Source organism: Cricetulus griseus, unplaced genomic scaffold (genome assembly GCF_003668045.3).
Source record: "Cricetulus griseus strain 17A/GY unplaced genomic scaffold, alternate assembly CriGri-PICRH-1.0 unplaced_scaffold_1, whole genome shotgun sequence".
NCBI classification, from domain to species: domain Eukaryota; kingdom Metazoa; phylum Chordata; class Mammalia; order Rodentia; family Cricetidae; genus Cricetulus; species Cricetulus griseus.
Genome location: NW_023276808.1, coordinates 2,200,367 through 2,215,376, shown reverse-complemented (window position 1 = coordinate 2,215,376; position 15,010 = coordinate 2,200,367). Strand labels below are relative to the sequence as shown.

Genomic DNA, 15,010 nt, shown 5'->3' with positions numbered 1-15,010 from the left:
TCAAATCTCTCTCTCTCTGTCTCTGTCTCTTTTTGTTTTATTTGAGACAGGGTTACTCTGTGGCTTTGGAGGCTGTCCTGGGACTTGCTTGGTAGACCAGGCTGGCCTTGAACACGCAGAGGAGCCAGCCTGTGTCTCCCGAGTCCTGGGATTAAAGGCAGGCAACACCAACTCCCAGCCTATTTTTCTAATTTTTAAAATTATTGTTTCATTGGGTTGGAAAGATAGTTCGCTATTAAGAACCTGGGCTCCTCTTGCAGAGGACCCAGGGTTCAATTCCCAATACTCACATGGCAGTTCACAGCTGTTGTGGGATATTAGTTGAAGATGTGTTACATTCTTTTATGTTACATTTGTTTATCTTTGTGAAGCTATGTTACTTTGCCGGCCCAACACACTTGACTGGTCTAATAAAGAGCTGAAATGTCAATAGCTAGGCAGGAGAGAGGGATAGACAGGCCTGATGGGCAGAGAGAATAAACAGAAGAAGAGAGAGAGGAAAAGGGAAACAGGAGAAAATGGGAGAGAGAACACCAGGGGACAGCCAAACAGCCGCAACAGAGTAAGAAGGAAAGAGATAGAGAATAGAGAAAGGTAAAAGCCCAGAGGCACAAGATAGATGGGATTTTTTCAAATGTTTGTTCATTTATTCTGTGTATAGCATTCTTCCTGCATATGTGCCTGCCCTGAATACTGGGAGAGGGCACTGGAACACATTACAGATGGTTGTGAGCCACCATGTGGTTGCTGGGAATCGAACTCAGGAACCCTGAAGAACAGCCAGTGCTCTTAACCTCTGAGCCATTGCTCCAGTTCCTCTAGACTGAATAACTATGCACAACCATCTGCAACTCCATTTCCAAGGGACCCAGCACCCTCTCACAGACATACATTCAGGCAAAACACCAATGCTCATGAAACACAAAATACATAACATTTTACCTGAGCGGAGTTGGCACATGACTTTAAACCCAGCACTTGGGAAGCAGAGGCAGGCAGATCTCCTTGAGTTCAAGTCCAGCCTGGTCTACAGAGTTAGATCCATGATAGCTAGGGCTACACAGAGAAGTCCTGTTGGGGACCTCTTTGGGGTCTGCTGTTCTTCTAGTTATTAATGGTGATCCACAGTACCCTTAGGATCCACCATCTGTCTTGTGACTAGGTGTTTACTTCCTATTTTCCTCCTTCCACCTAGACCGTATGCAAGAATGTAAATTATCCACGCATTGAGGGGGGCTTGGGGGCATGGAGCTTGATCTGAGTAAATTTACACTGTGGCTGCTGTTGGTGTATAAACCTACTTCCCTTTGAAATAAACTGCCTTCTCCTTGCAAGAGTGACCATCTGTGTTGTTTTTAATCTAATCCTCAGATTCCCTGCCAGAAACCATGAGAAGGTTGTAGAGCTGGACATTATGAAAATTGGAGGTCCCACCAAGATTTGGGAAAGAAGGGGAGACACAGAAGGATCAACCGGGAAGACTTGCCAGCATTAAGGTAAGGAACGAGTGTATGGGATATGGGTGCAGCTAGTTCTTACTCTCTTATGGGGAACTAATTGGACAATTGTCCAATAATCTAGGGCACCAGTATTAAGTACAAGACAACACCCAGACTTTAAAAACTGTACAAGAGGTCAGCCCTTGGTTTTTAATCCCTGGTAACCTTAGTGTTGTTGATGGGGAGCAGGTGAGGACAGACCTACAAAGGGCATTACACAGAGATGGGCCGAATGCCATACCAACTGTTACTTTTTCTCTGTGCCCTCTTGTCAAAGAAGCACTTCTTAGTAATATTGTTGAAGTGAAAAAGCAGGTTGAGGAAGCAAAGGCTGCCTTAGCCGAGGCTCAGAACCAAGAGTCTGTTAGGTCACTTCAAGCTTCTAGTGACACTTCCTTTGGGCTCTCTCCCTCATATTCAGGGGATTAGACTAAGGAAAGTGAAGAACTGGAAAGGTACATTAAATTATAACATAAGCTAAATGTTCCCTTGAGTCTCATCCTCCTGCTCGAAATTCTAGCGCTCTCTGTTTTCCTTTGGCCTTTCCTGAAAAGCAGAGTGGCCCAGTGATGTTCCCAATCATAGCGATAGTTGCTCCCCAAGGCCAGAATCAAAGAGAGCATTCCCCTCTTAATTATAAGGATATTAAACACCTGAAAGAGGCAGTTATGGCTTACAGGCCTCATGTAACTTTTATTACTCTGACCATTTTTTAATTCTTTGTGGCCTTGAATTGCACGCCCAGTGATTGGCAACAATTATGTCCAGCTGTGCTGTCCAGGGGAGATTATTTGATTTGGAGAGGTGAATTCCAACAGCTATGTAACCAAATGGTACAGCGCAACATGGCTGCCGGTTACCCTGAAAAGAACTCAGAAATGCTTACTGGTACGGGAGCCTATGCAGACCTAGGTCATCAAATTCTTTATGATCCAGCTGTATATGCACAGATCTCAGCAGCTGCTTTCAGGCTGCATATTTGGGGATACCGATAATGTCATGTCTATATTTAGAAAACTAGCTTTAAAAAATGCCAACAAGTATTGTAAAGAGGCTTTACCACCTCACAAGGCCAAAAGACTCAATGATTACATTTGCATTTGTAGAGATATAGATGGACACCACATTATGGGACAAGTTATTGCTTCTGTTATGCAGGGAAATAAGAAGGTCAGTGAGGGAGCCAAACCTAAGACATGCTTGGTTGTGGCAAATGGGGTGCACCCTCAAAAGATTAGTCTTCGGCTGGACACCCTTCAAACTTTAAATGGTTTTCAGAGGTTTCTGGGTGATATTAATTGGATCAGACGTAGTTTAAAAATTACTACTGTTGCGATTCTGCAGCTGAGGCGGCAGTGGAGGGGGAGGAGGAAGGCGGCGGCTTGCCCAGAGTCCGGCTCCCGCTCCATTTCGTACCTGGAGAGAGCCAGCAAGGGACCTGAGGTGTGGCACGCCACGGGTAGAGGCCTGCTGAAAATGACTGAGTATAAACTTGTGGTAGTTGGAGCTGATGGCGTAGGCAAGAGTGCCTTGACGATACAGCTAATTCAGAATCTCTTTGTGGATGAATATGATCCTACAATAGAGGACTCCTACAGGAAACAAGTAGTAATTGATAGAGAAATCTGTCACTTGGACATTCTCGACACAGCAGGTCTAGAGGAGTACAGTGCAATGAGGGACCAGTACATGAGGACTGGGGAGGGCTTTCTTTGTGTATTTGCCACGAATAATACTAAATCATTTGAAGCTATTCACCATTATAGAGAACAAATCAAAAGAGTAAAAGACGCTGAAGATGTGCCTATGGTCCTAGTAGGGAATAAATGTGATTTGCCTTCTAGAACAGTAGACACAAAACAGGCTCAGGACTTAGCAGGAAGTTATGGGATTCCATTTATTGAAACCTCAGCAAAGACAAGACAGAGAGTGGAGGATGCTTTTTATACATTGGTGAGAGAGATCCGACAGTACAGATTGAAAAAAATCAGTAAAGAAGAAAAGACTCCTGGCCGTGTGAAGATTAAAAAATGCATTGTAATGTAATCTGGGTGTTGATGATGCCTTCTATACATTAGTCCGAGAAATTCGAAAGCATAAAGAAAAGGTGAGCAAAGATGGTAAAAAGAAGAAAAAGAAGTCAAAGACAAATTGTATAATTATGTAAATACAATTTGTACTTTTTTCTTAAGGCATACTCAAGTAAAAGTGGTAATTTTTGTACATTACACTGAATTATTAGCATTTGCTTTAGTATTACCTAATTCTATTTTTTTTCTGTTCGTGCAAACTTTCAGCTTTTATCTTAAATGCTTATTTTAAAGTGACAGTGGAAACCTCTTTTCTCTAAGTGCCAGTATTCCCTGGGTTTTGGACTTCAACTAGCAATGCCTGTGGAAGAGACTAAAGACCTGAGACTGTCTTCCCAGGGTTTGGTGCATGCTAATTCTCTTACCAGATGTGAGCATTGTGTGACCCGGAGTAGTGAAGCTTTTGATCCATCTCTGCTCTGTTTCACCTAGTCATTGAGTGATTTAATTAGTAATTACAGCTGCATTGAGACCTAAGACTTTGGAATCATAGATTTTTGGGCTTCCCTTGATTCACTTTTAGCATGTCCTAGAGTTTATCATCCTTCATAAGTCTAGTTAGAGTGTTAAGTGTTGGGACTCAGCCCCCATAGGGTCTCTAAGAGTTGTTTTTCAGTATAACCACTGGTAACTCCTGTTTTCCTAACCTTGCCCCACTAGGATCATGATGCGAACCCTTTGACCTGGGACTTTGGAAGTTTGTATACAAGGCTGCTTCAAAATAAAAGTGAGGAACAGTCTCTCAGAAACAGAACCAGGCATCTTGTGGTTCATCCAAATCTCCATGCTTTTGCCCAATAATCAGACTTAGTGGTGGCCAAGAGCAGCCACAAATTAAGGTCCCACTGGGAACAGGAACGAAAGGGGACCCTGAGAGATCACCCTCAGAATGCTGGTAAGCAAGTAAGGAGTTGTGAGGGTGGATTGCAAAAGGTACTGGAAAATAGGTACCTCAACTCCTAAGAGAGTTGGATTGGAATAGAGATCACAGTCAATAACACAGAGAAAGTTTAAAGAGACAAGGCACTGGTAAGATTTCATTTTAACACTGGATTAAGCAATAATGTTAAGAAAATTATTAAAGAAATCCCGGAAATCTACCTCTGAGGAATCCCTCCTCCATGAACTGCTCCAGTCAGACGAAACTGATGTGGTGTGCACAGGCTGGCTGGAGAAATCACTTCCTGAGAAAAGGTTGGGGCACTATGCTTGGAAGAAACACTGATTCATCCTGCGGAGCAGTGAGATGTGTGGTGACCCAGATGTTCTAGAATACTATAAGAATGAACACTGCAAGAAACCCCTGGGGATCATCAACCTAAACTTCTGTACACAGTTGGATGTAGCCCTGACCTTCAACAAACAAGAGCTCCAACAGAGGTTCATGTTTGATATTATTATCAGTGAGCACATCTTTTACCTGGTGGCTGAGACAGAGGCTGACAGGAATAGGTGGGTCCAGAGCATCTGTCAGATCTGCGGCTTCAGTCAAACTAAAGAGAGCATTGACACCCTGAGAAACCTTTCTTTAGTCAGTCATAATCTCTGCTCTTCTTCAGCTGAATTCAGCAGCTCCAGTCAGCCCCTGCTCCGAGCAGGGTCTGCAGCAGATAGTGAGGCTGTGTACACCTTCAAGGCACCCAGAAACACCCTGTGTGGGGAATTTGGAGACCTCCCAGTGGACTTTGCTCCCCCACCGCACCCCAAGACACCTTGCAGGGGCTTCCCTCAAAAAAGACCTCCAGTCATTGACTACAAGTATCCAACACGAGGTGAAGAAACTGCCTGCTGGTTTGCTAAATCACTAGAAAAGACTATCGTGGGTCAATCAGATAGTGCCAGCTCTGATTTCAATTATATGCCCATAAACCCTTGAGCAAAATGCCCCATCACTTTACCAGCCGAGGAAGTGAGATCCTCAAGCCTGTCCGAAAAGCAAAGTCAGTACCCCTTGACCTGAGTAACAACACTGTCATCAATGAGCTCCCTTTCAATTCATTTGTCACCAAGTCTTGGTCCACGTTCAACCACAACTTTAACCCAAGGTCCTCCAAGTACTACTGTTGGGTCTCCAATACAGACTCTGGAGACAGTGAGGAGAACTGTGTCTCTATGCAGAACCCAATGTCTTCATCCCCTGTACCCAGTGTCACTAACAACCCAGCTCCAAAAAAGAGTACTGGCAATGCCAATTACATAGCTCTGGACTTCCAGGCGCTCTCCCCGAGACCTCACCACAAGACATCCACATCATTGTCACACCAGATGAGAAAGGAGAATATGTCCAAATAGATAAAGAATAGACCAAATCCCTACAAAAGACCATACAGGAATGGTCAAAGATGAGGCAGTCCTGAAGATCCTCCAAAGAGGCCAAGCTATGGTAAGGATGGCCATCCCCTGACATCTCCTCTCCTTTGTGAGTTTTGTTTAAAAGACGTATGTATTTTCTGTATGTATGCTGTGGCCACACGTGTGTATGAAGTGTGATCGTAAATGTGTGACTGTTAACAAAAGAATGCTATTGTGTTGTCTTTAAATAATTAATTGCTGGGGAAGGAGCAACAATTGTTAAAGTACAGTTTATGTGGGAGAGAAATTTCTGTTTTTTTTCCATGGAGGTGAAGAGCTGTAGATTCCTTTCATACTGGTATGGTTTCATGGGGCAGGACCCCGTGAAGCAGTGGCCCAGCTGATCCTTATATTTGTTTTCATTTATAATTGGTCAGTTAGAGATGGTAGTGGTTACAGTCAATCACTTTTTAAAGGAAAAAAGAGGAATGGGATATAGAAATGATAATTTGTATTGGAATGGATCCTCATTTGTTGATATTAGTTAGATTTTCTAGATATGTAGATATTCTTCAAACCATTCAAAGACCTATGGAGTATATGGCATTTAAATGGTTTAGGGTTTTTCTTGACAGTGAGACACAACTTCGCTTGGCACAACAGTTAAATCTGAGAGGAAGATGGGCATCAAAGAAATAAAGTTTGCCTTTGATGTGGCAAGACTAGCCATTTGGGCAAGAAGCTGCTCCTGCCTGAATTGTTTGCTTGTTGCTTTATACACTGGACATGCAGTGCCCAAAGGAAAGTGACTGCTGAAACAAGATGGACAGTCATAAAAGGTTCTGACTTCATGGAAGAATCTGCCAGATATTCTACAGGAAACAGAAAAAAGGTGACAGACAAACTGCCAAAGCAGGTGGGGAGTGTAGAATTCCATGCTTTGCTGAGAAGTCTGTCAGACACATTGTGACCTGTTGGCTAAAAATGGATGCCCCAACATTACCAAGAAATTTTGGGTGACTGTCTAGGAAGCAAGATGTCTCTGTCATTTCTAGAGTTTATATATTATCCTTCTATGGTCTTTCACGTAGTTGAAGATAGATAGTTATAGTAACACACTAAAATATAATGGTTAAAATCTTATAGTTCTTACTTGATAACTGTTTTGTTATATAAAGAAGGGGGAGATTTTGGGACCCAGACATCACAGGGTCTCTGAGTTGTTTTCCTGCATTACCATGGGTACCCCCTCTTTATCTGACCTCACCCTACTAATATCCTGTTGTGAACCCTTTCACCTGGGGTTTTTGTAAGTTTGTATTTTAGGCTGCTCCACAATAAAGGTGAGAGTCATTCTCTCAGAAAGTGGACCAGGTATCTTGTCGTTCATCCAAATCTCCAGGCTTTCACCCAATACTTGGACTCAGTGGTGGCCAAGGGCAGCCAGAGGGCAGCATGCACAAACAGATTCAGCCATCTGCTGGCATATACGATGGTTCCACAGCAAGGGTTAACACTGTCATCCTAACATGTCACGGATTTTCAGGTTTAAAATAAACCCGGGAGCCAGAATCCTCTGGGAATGCATCATGCCTAAAAACTAATCAAAATGCCTTTCTTTAGTCAACATGACTCCCAGCAAGAATTAAATATGTGTTTGCTCATGTCAGGTCATTTTAAGTGGAAAGGGAAATTATTTTTATATTATATGTAGATGCTTAACTGTCCTCTCTCTTCCCATGTGTGTATAAGACATATGATTAAATAATGGTCAAGTTTTTTTCAAACAAACTATTTCAGAACAGAAAGTGCATGTGTATATGTGTACATGGACATATATATATATATATATATATATATATATATATATATGCAAATTTGATTTTTAATGAACACGCATATTTCAAGAGGTAGCTTTAAATATGGAAAGCACCTAACAGATCATTCATTCATCCAGGTTCTTTATTTCACAGAAAAAAATAAAACAATGCCCCTCCCCCAGAAGCTGAGTACTCCTATCAGAATTGTCTGTGCAATAATGGTATGTGCACACACATAAAATACCCAATAAGGCTCTTCTTAAGTCTAGTCACACAGGTACAATCTTCTCCCCCTCAATTCCAGGCCAGCACCCCCATCTCCCCAGGCTCCTGCAAAGCACTGACCAGCGATGCTATTTTCCAGAGGTTTGTGTGATTGCAGGAGGGATGCCCTGCAATCTGACTCACTCTCATTCACGACTGAGCCTTTAACACCAGGCAGTAGTCCTTTAACTGTGCGGAGCAGATATTTAACTGAGCATGAATGAATGATACTCACTGTTATGAACAACGGAGAAATTCATGCGTCATTAATGTAATTTTCCCATTGTTTTGGAAATGTGTGTATCATCTTGTGCTGTCTGTAGGGTACAGCCTAGTACCAGGGGTGCTTCCAAATAGCTGAATAGAGACTTCACATTCCCTCTGTGTGGGTGTCTCTTTCTGTCTTTAGTTCTGAGTTTTAAGCAGGGTCTTTAGAATTGCTGACATCATGTTCAGCTCACTGAGCTACACCCTGCTCTAAATAGAACTAACAATTAATCTGTATCTGATGATAAGGGCTTCAAACTTTGCCTCTGGCAGCGTGCCCTGTCCTTCAAGGCTCAACCATTTTGGGCTTTGTGAATTACCTGACTCACACATCATCACCTAGTGTCTGGAGTATTGAAGTTCGTGGGAGCTTTCCCATAAGACAGTAGACCAAAGGACGTGAATAATCTGTATAGAAAGTGAGGATCCCATTAATACCATAATTTAAAATAATAACTTCCCCCAGCAATAACAATCATTTAAAAACAATAAAGAATTCATCAGTTTCTGGAATATATAAGCAGGATGACAAATGCTGTCCACACAGCAGCTGGTAGGGAGCAGCACCTACAACCTTAAAGGTGAGGGCCACAGCTGTGGGCAGAGGACTGGCAAAGACTGGTGTCACCCCAGATGCATGGGAAGTGAAGCAGAGAGCCTTCTTCTCTTCTCAGCCAATACCCAGGCTTTTGCTTTATTTCAGATTCTGGGGGTCTCTTGCATCTCTTGGCTTGTTGCCCCACCCTCCAGTTTCCAAGTCAACAACCTAGCTCCTTTCTACCTTGCTTCTTTACCTAGACTCTGCTTCTGTTATCGCAAGTCCTATTCTGACACCAACTCTTTTCTTCTGTTCCCTTTGAAGACTCCAAGGCTGCATGGGACACATTTTAATGCACTCTCCATCTTAAGATCTGAGGCTTAGTCACTCGTGCAGGTCTCTTTTTGCCAATAAGGAGCCGAAGATTAGAGTACTGGTGAGCTGGATATTCCCAGAACTACCTCATCGTAATTTTAGCATGTGAAACATAACAAAAGGAGCCAGCAAGCTTTCCATGTGTAAAACTATGCCAGCTGGAGGTGGAAGGCTGGCTCAGTGCTTAAGAGCACGCATACTGCTCTTTCAAGAACTAGAGTTCAGGTCCCAGAACTCATATCAGGTGGCTCACAACTGTCATTCTCCATCTCCAGGGGTATCTGATGTCTCTGGCCCCTGCTGGCACATATACTCACACCCCCAAACCTTCTGTTTCCTTTCTCCTGACTTTAGAATACTCTGTTCTTTTACCAAGCCAGGTTCCATGTCCCCACTTTACCAACTGAGCTTTTTGTATCTGGCGAGATCACTCAAGAGACCACATCTTACCGACCAATCCCAAATTTTAAGAAGCAAAGAAAGAAAATGACACATTTTTAAATCAAATCAAATGACATATTTTAAATCAAAGGATTTAATAATGACAGGTTTATTTCAAATTTTCCAGTAGAGAAAACCTGTTAGTGTTGGAATAAAGGTACTCAATGTATAAGAGCAGAGGAGAATAGAAAAAATTAACAAAAGAAAACAAAATCAAACAGTATAAAAAAACAAAACAAAATAAAATGTTTGAAATGGATTCCAATAGGGATCTTCTTTAAACCTGTGAATAATGAACACAGTTACCAGGTTTGGCAAACAATTCATTTGGAATTTAAAGCCTATGTCTGTATTATAAACTCTGTAAAAAATGCTCATTAAATTCAAGCCTTTTATATACCAGGCACTGAAACACAAAACCAGTTGATTTGCAAATAAAAGGAATTATTCATTTGTTCTCACAGTTACAGGAATTAACCAGCTGCTTTACTGTGGTGTAGAGCAGATGAGATAAATGACAAGAAAGGGAAAATCAGACAAAACTCTACAAAACTGAATCACAGCAAATTCAGACACCACCTTGCTCATTTAAGACAACAAATTGAACGTTATGGCATAGTATACATTTGTGGTCGTCATTTCCTTTCCCCCACCCCACCGACAAATAGCTTCTAGATCCATTAGCCATTTAGACTATTCCTGACCTCCAAATATTCTGTATACACATATTTAGCAAGGAACAAAAGCCTTACGTCATTCAGACAGCACTACAGTCAGCATACAGTTTTAGAAAGAATACTGTGTATGTCATAAAGATTCGCCTTTAAAAATGAACAAACTAAACAAATAGTTTTAAAACATTATGAAAACCCATCAAAAGATGATTCAGGGTGGGCTCGGAACCTGATGAAGTGCACACTTCAAAGACTATTAAGGTAACACTCTGCCAAACACTCCCAACAAAAGGACTGCTCAGGATTGTTCTTCTTCTAATAGATAATTTGTCCCTGTCCTGGCCATCTCCTTTAAAACTATACACAAAAGTCCTGCTAAAAGTCAACATTTTAGTTGATCATACAACAGAATGTCACAATGTAAACTAAACAGATTATTGATTTCAACAGCATGTTACCAATTTTCGTTAATTTCTCAATCCAACAGTTGGTCACAGAGGTCAAGTATTATCAAGGCTCCCTTGTCAGGTTTTCACCCGTCTGACATATCCATCCTTCAAGTACATGCAAGGTTCAACATTTGCAAGAGACAGAAGCCAGAGGCCGTTTAAGACACAGAGGAAATAGGATTGTGAGGGTGAACCCATCTGGGTAAGAACTTTATCCAGCCACTGGAGAGGGCCATGCAGATGTATCTCAATCCAGCAGGGGGTGCTAGTAACATCCTGCCTGTGGTAGTTGGCTCCCCAACCCTAGGATAAAGAAAGCACACTGGTGTCATTTAACTCTCTATCTCATTGAGTCACTCTACCAAGTAAAAAATCATATGATCAGTTTACATAATTATGTTTGGACTCATGGCTATGTCCCACAAGAAAACAAACATACTGCAAAAGAATGGGTAATTTTTGGGCATGGACGTTGTCCACCAAAAGTCTACCCAAGGACCCCAGGATCACCTATTTAGTTTGGTGTAGTGGCACACGCCTTTAATTCCAGCATTCGGGAAGCAGGGGCAGGCAGATCTCTGTGAGTTCCAGACCAGTCAGGGGTACAGAATGAGACCTTTTTTCAAATAAATAAATAAAAATTATTAGTCTTGGGTAATTACAAATTTAAAATACATTCAATAGTCGTTTGAATAAAGATATTTTAGCCAGGAGGTGGTGGTGCATGGCTTTGATCCCAGCACTCAGTAATCAGAGGCAGGGGGATCTCTGTGAGTTCGAGACCATTGTGGTCTTCAAGAGCTAGTTCCAGGACAGACTCCAAAGCCACAGAGAAACCCTGTCTCGAAAAAAAAAAAGATATTCTAAATATTTATTTCCCACTACATTAATGTTATGTTAACACTTTACTTACTTACTTACACTTTTAAGACATACTCTTAATGGGTAGCCCTGGCTGGCCTAAACTCCCTATGTAGACCAAACTGGCCTCAAACTCAGAGCTTACCTGTCTGATTTCTGAGCACTGGAATAAAAGGCATGTATTATCAAACTGGCTTTATTTTTTTAATATTTTACTTAAAAATTGTGCAAATATGTACGTGTTTGAGTATGGATTTTCCTATGAATGTGTGGTATCTGTGGATTTCAGAAGATGTTGGATCCTGGAGGTGGAGTTACAGGCTGTCGTGATCCACTTCAGCTGGATGCTGGGACTGAACCCAGGACCACTGTAAGAGTCCTACACCTTTAACTGAACAATCCCTTGCCCCTTTATCTGTGTGTCCATGCCTGGACAGTACAGGGGTCTACACTGGCTGTCTTCTTCAATCACACTCCACTGTATTTTCTGAGATGAGTTCTCTTGGTGCACCTGGGCTTTTGCCAATCAGGTTAGACTGGCGGCCAGCAAGCCTAAGGGATCCTATCTGTCTCCCATGCTGGGACTGCACACAGCCCTGCACCCAGCTTTTTGTTGTTGTTGCATGAATGTGTGTTTATGTACACCACAGTGTGCATGTGGAGCTCAGAGAACAAATCTGTGAAGTTGGTTCTCCTCTCACCTTTTACACATGTTGTGTAGCAATATCTTCAAAGATAAAACCTTCTGTCTTATAGGGAAGCTCCAGAATTGCTGAATGTTTTAAGGGGAGGTGAAACACTCCACCCTCTAGGCAAAGTCCTTAAAATTCAGGAAGCAGACATCGTAAAACCTTTACTGAAACTCACAAGATTCACAAGGCTGTCCCTCCCAAGGCTGATATGAGCCGTAAGGGCTGCTGAGACACACAGACTGACTAGGCTGCCTGCTTCTGGAATAAGACGTGCTCCAGCCTGGACTCTATTAAACCCTTAGCTTGACCCGGAATAAACTGCATGATGACTGGGAGGCAGGGGGAGATAAAAGTGCCTGTCACCAAGCCTGGAGACCTGAGTTCCATCTCTGGGACCTGCATGGTGGGAGGAGAGGACTATATTCTATGTTCCCATGACAACCTCTTGGACAATGGTGCTCTTGCTGGGCACTGATAGGAATATATACCAGGAAGGCACAGGTATACATATTGTAAATAGCAGGGGTGAGGCAGGGGTCAGGCCTGAATGAGATGGGCGGGTACTGCTCACCTTCACGAAACTCATTCGAATAGTGCACATTTTGGTGAGTTCATACACGGTCTCAAAACCATGGTTCACAGACTGTGCCAGTATCTGAGCAAACTCTTGGTTGTTGAAAATTTTCACGCTACACCCACTGGGGATCTTGCAGACAGTGGTGGGATGAAACCCATGATGGTAGTTGCAGTTCCGACTCTGCACAAATATGCTGCTGTCACTCAGGCATTCGACATACACTTCTCCTCCAACATAGTACAGGTGGACACCTGTGAGAGGATACACCATGTCAGTCATAGGCTCAAAGGCACCCGGGCAGAGTCAAATTTGGCCACGCACATAGCCATTGTGACAGACATCTAGCTAACTATGTTATGATTGTGATAACAGTTGTGTTCAGAAACTAACAAAGCTGTACCAGGTGCAGCTCATCACAGATTTGGAGGCAGCCCGTTTGCCTCAGTGAGGATAGATATCTGGAGCAATGATCTGGACACTAGATGTGCTTATTGCTACTTTGTATCTTTGCCTTCTCAGCAGACAAGGTAGAAACTACATTCATATTCAGAGGGTATATAGCTAGGCTCCCATACAGACACAAGAGCACAAGAGCATATAAACACATGTCATGTCATTAAATTATGATTCTACACTGACAATTCCAAGGAATGCCACACCCCTTCTTGATTGCCTGTTCCTTACTCCACAGGGAAAGCTAAGCTCTGAGCACTACTCATACATGTGCTCATTGACTTAATCATATAATAAATATATATAAATGTTATAGAAATATTTTAATCTAATACTAGGAAATAGTTAAGTCCCCTAAGAAAGATATTTGGGATGTTGAGATGGTTCAGTGGGTAGAGGTACTTGCCACCAAGCCTGATGACTTGAGTTTGATTCCTAGTATCCACATGGAAGAAGGAGAGACCTAACTTCCGCAAGCTGTCCTCTGACCAAGGTACTTACACACACATACACACATGCTCACACAAATATGGAATAAATAAATGTAAGAATTGTTTTAAAAGATATTTCACTTATAACAAAATGTAGGACAGCATAGTGCACCACAATAACCCAGCAATGTCAGCAGGCACCTATCAATAGCATGGGAGTTGGAAAACCACTAAGATCAATGATTGGAACAATTTCCAGATAATATGAATTAGAAAGATACTTCAAACAGCAGCATCTGAACTTTTGCCATTTGCCACAAGAATGATGGGGTCACTTCTAGAGGAAGAAAAGATGAACGTTTGCAGGAGGGGTAAAGGGACACGCACCTTTTCCAATATGTCGCCTGGTGTTTTCTATTGTGGAGTTCCGGTTAATGTTGGAGAGCAGCCCAAGGCAGAAGCGGTTCTTGTTGTTGGAAGGATCAGTGTAACCATCCACCAACACACTTGTGGAGGAGGCCTGGAATGTAACACACTTGTGGAGGAGGCCTGGAATGTATCACCCACGCGGTTGTTGAGCTCATAGTACACAATAGAGCACCAGTGCATTGGTTCCTCATAAACAACAGCTTGCACATCTGAAAAAAGGAAAGAAATTTGCTCACAGTTACTCCTGGAGCACCCCAACCAGAAACCGCATTGTAAAACTGGCTGAGCACGGTGGAACGAAGAGAGGGAGTGGCAACTACGAGGAACACATGGGTCATTTCTGTGAGATCCAATGGACTTCTTACTAAGGGCGGCATTCTCCTTTCATTGGGGAACTGGCAGAGATACAATATACCAGCTCAGCAAGCAGGGCAACAGCACTTGCTGAATACAAATGACTTATAACTTGCTCGTTGACATACAGAAATAATTGAAATCACTCCTGCTGGCACACTACCTACAAGTATTACAGTGACCACTGAGAAAGCAAGAGGCACAGGAACAGGAGGGGCCCTAAATAGGACTGATGTTGGAGACCAGCTGCACTTATCCCCCACCTATGGAGGGAACATGAGCTTCAGTTCTGCTTGTAAGTTCTTTGAGGGCAGAGGGGGTAAAATCTTTTCCTTTAAATTTTTCGGTGATGAAGTTAGGTACAAGCACAGAAAGAAGGAAACAAATACCATTACTTGTTTCAGATAAGGCCATAAAACAGATGTAGCATATGTGTGTCTTTCCTGACACCACAGCAACTGTTGGGAGACCAGCTGTATGGATTCTAGTGTGATCACCCATGGG

General features: G+C 42.5%; 2 protein-coding genes across 3 annotated transcripts in view; one reads left to right on the top strand and one right to left on the bottom strand.

Annotated features, from left to right (window-relative positions):
* LOC113837974 (mothers against decapentaplegic homolog 1-like) overlaps nt 1-15,010 on the bottom strand; it is a 42,425-nt gene that overhangs the window by 21,128 nt on the left and 6,287 nt on the right. Inside the window, 5 exon segments of the mRNA XM_035453534.1 lie at nt 2,828-2,915; nt 10,797-11,012; nt 12,834-13,090; nt 14,111-14,279; nt 14,282-14,361. Coding sequence (XP_035309425.1) covers nt 2,828-2,915; nt 10,797-11,012; nt 12,834-13,090; nt 14,111-14,279; nt 14,282-14,361 — 810 coding nt within the window.
* On the top strand, nt 2,953-3,666 carry LOC113838679 (GTPase KRas-like). 2 transcript variants are annotated; one of them, XM_035453604.1, is made up of 2 exons: nt 2,953-3,424; nt 3,549-3,666. In XM_035453604.1, the coding sequence occupies exons 1-2, from the start codon at nt 2,976-2,978 to the stop codon at nt 3,664-3,666; spliced, it is 567 nt and encodes a 188-aa protein (XP_035309495.1). In that variant the 5' UTR covers nt 2,953-2,975. The 2 variants fall into 2 exon arrangements, with proteins under 2 accessions (XP_035309495.1, XP_035309494.1); XM_035453603.1 differs by having other exon boundaries at nt 2,953-3,448; nt 3,573-3,666.

Bases quoted from the DNA above. Each gene is read 5' to 3' on its own strand.
- LOC113838679 (XM_035453604.1), top strand. From the start codon at position 2,976: ATGACTGAGTATAAACTTGTGGTAGTTGGAGCTGATGGCGTAGGCAAG. The intron at 3,425-3,548 runs GAGAGTGGAGGA...GTAATGTAATCT, and splicing joins ACCTCAGCAAAGACAAGACA to GGGTGTTGATGATGCCTTCT.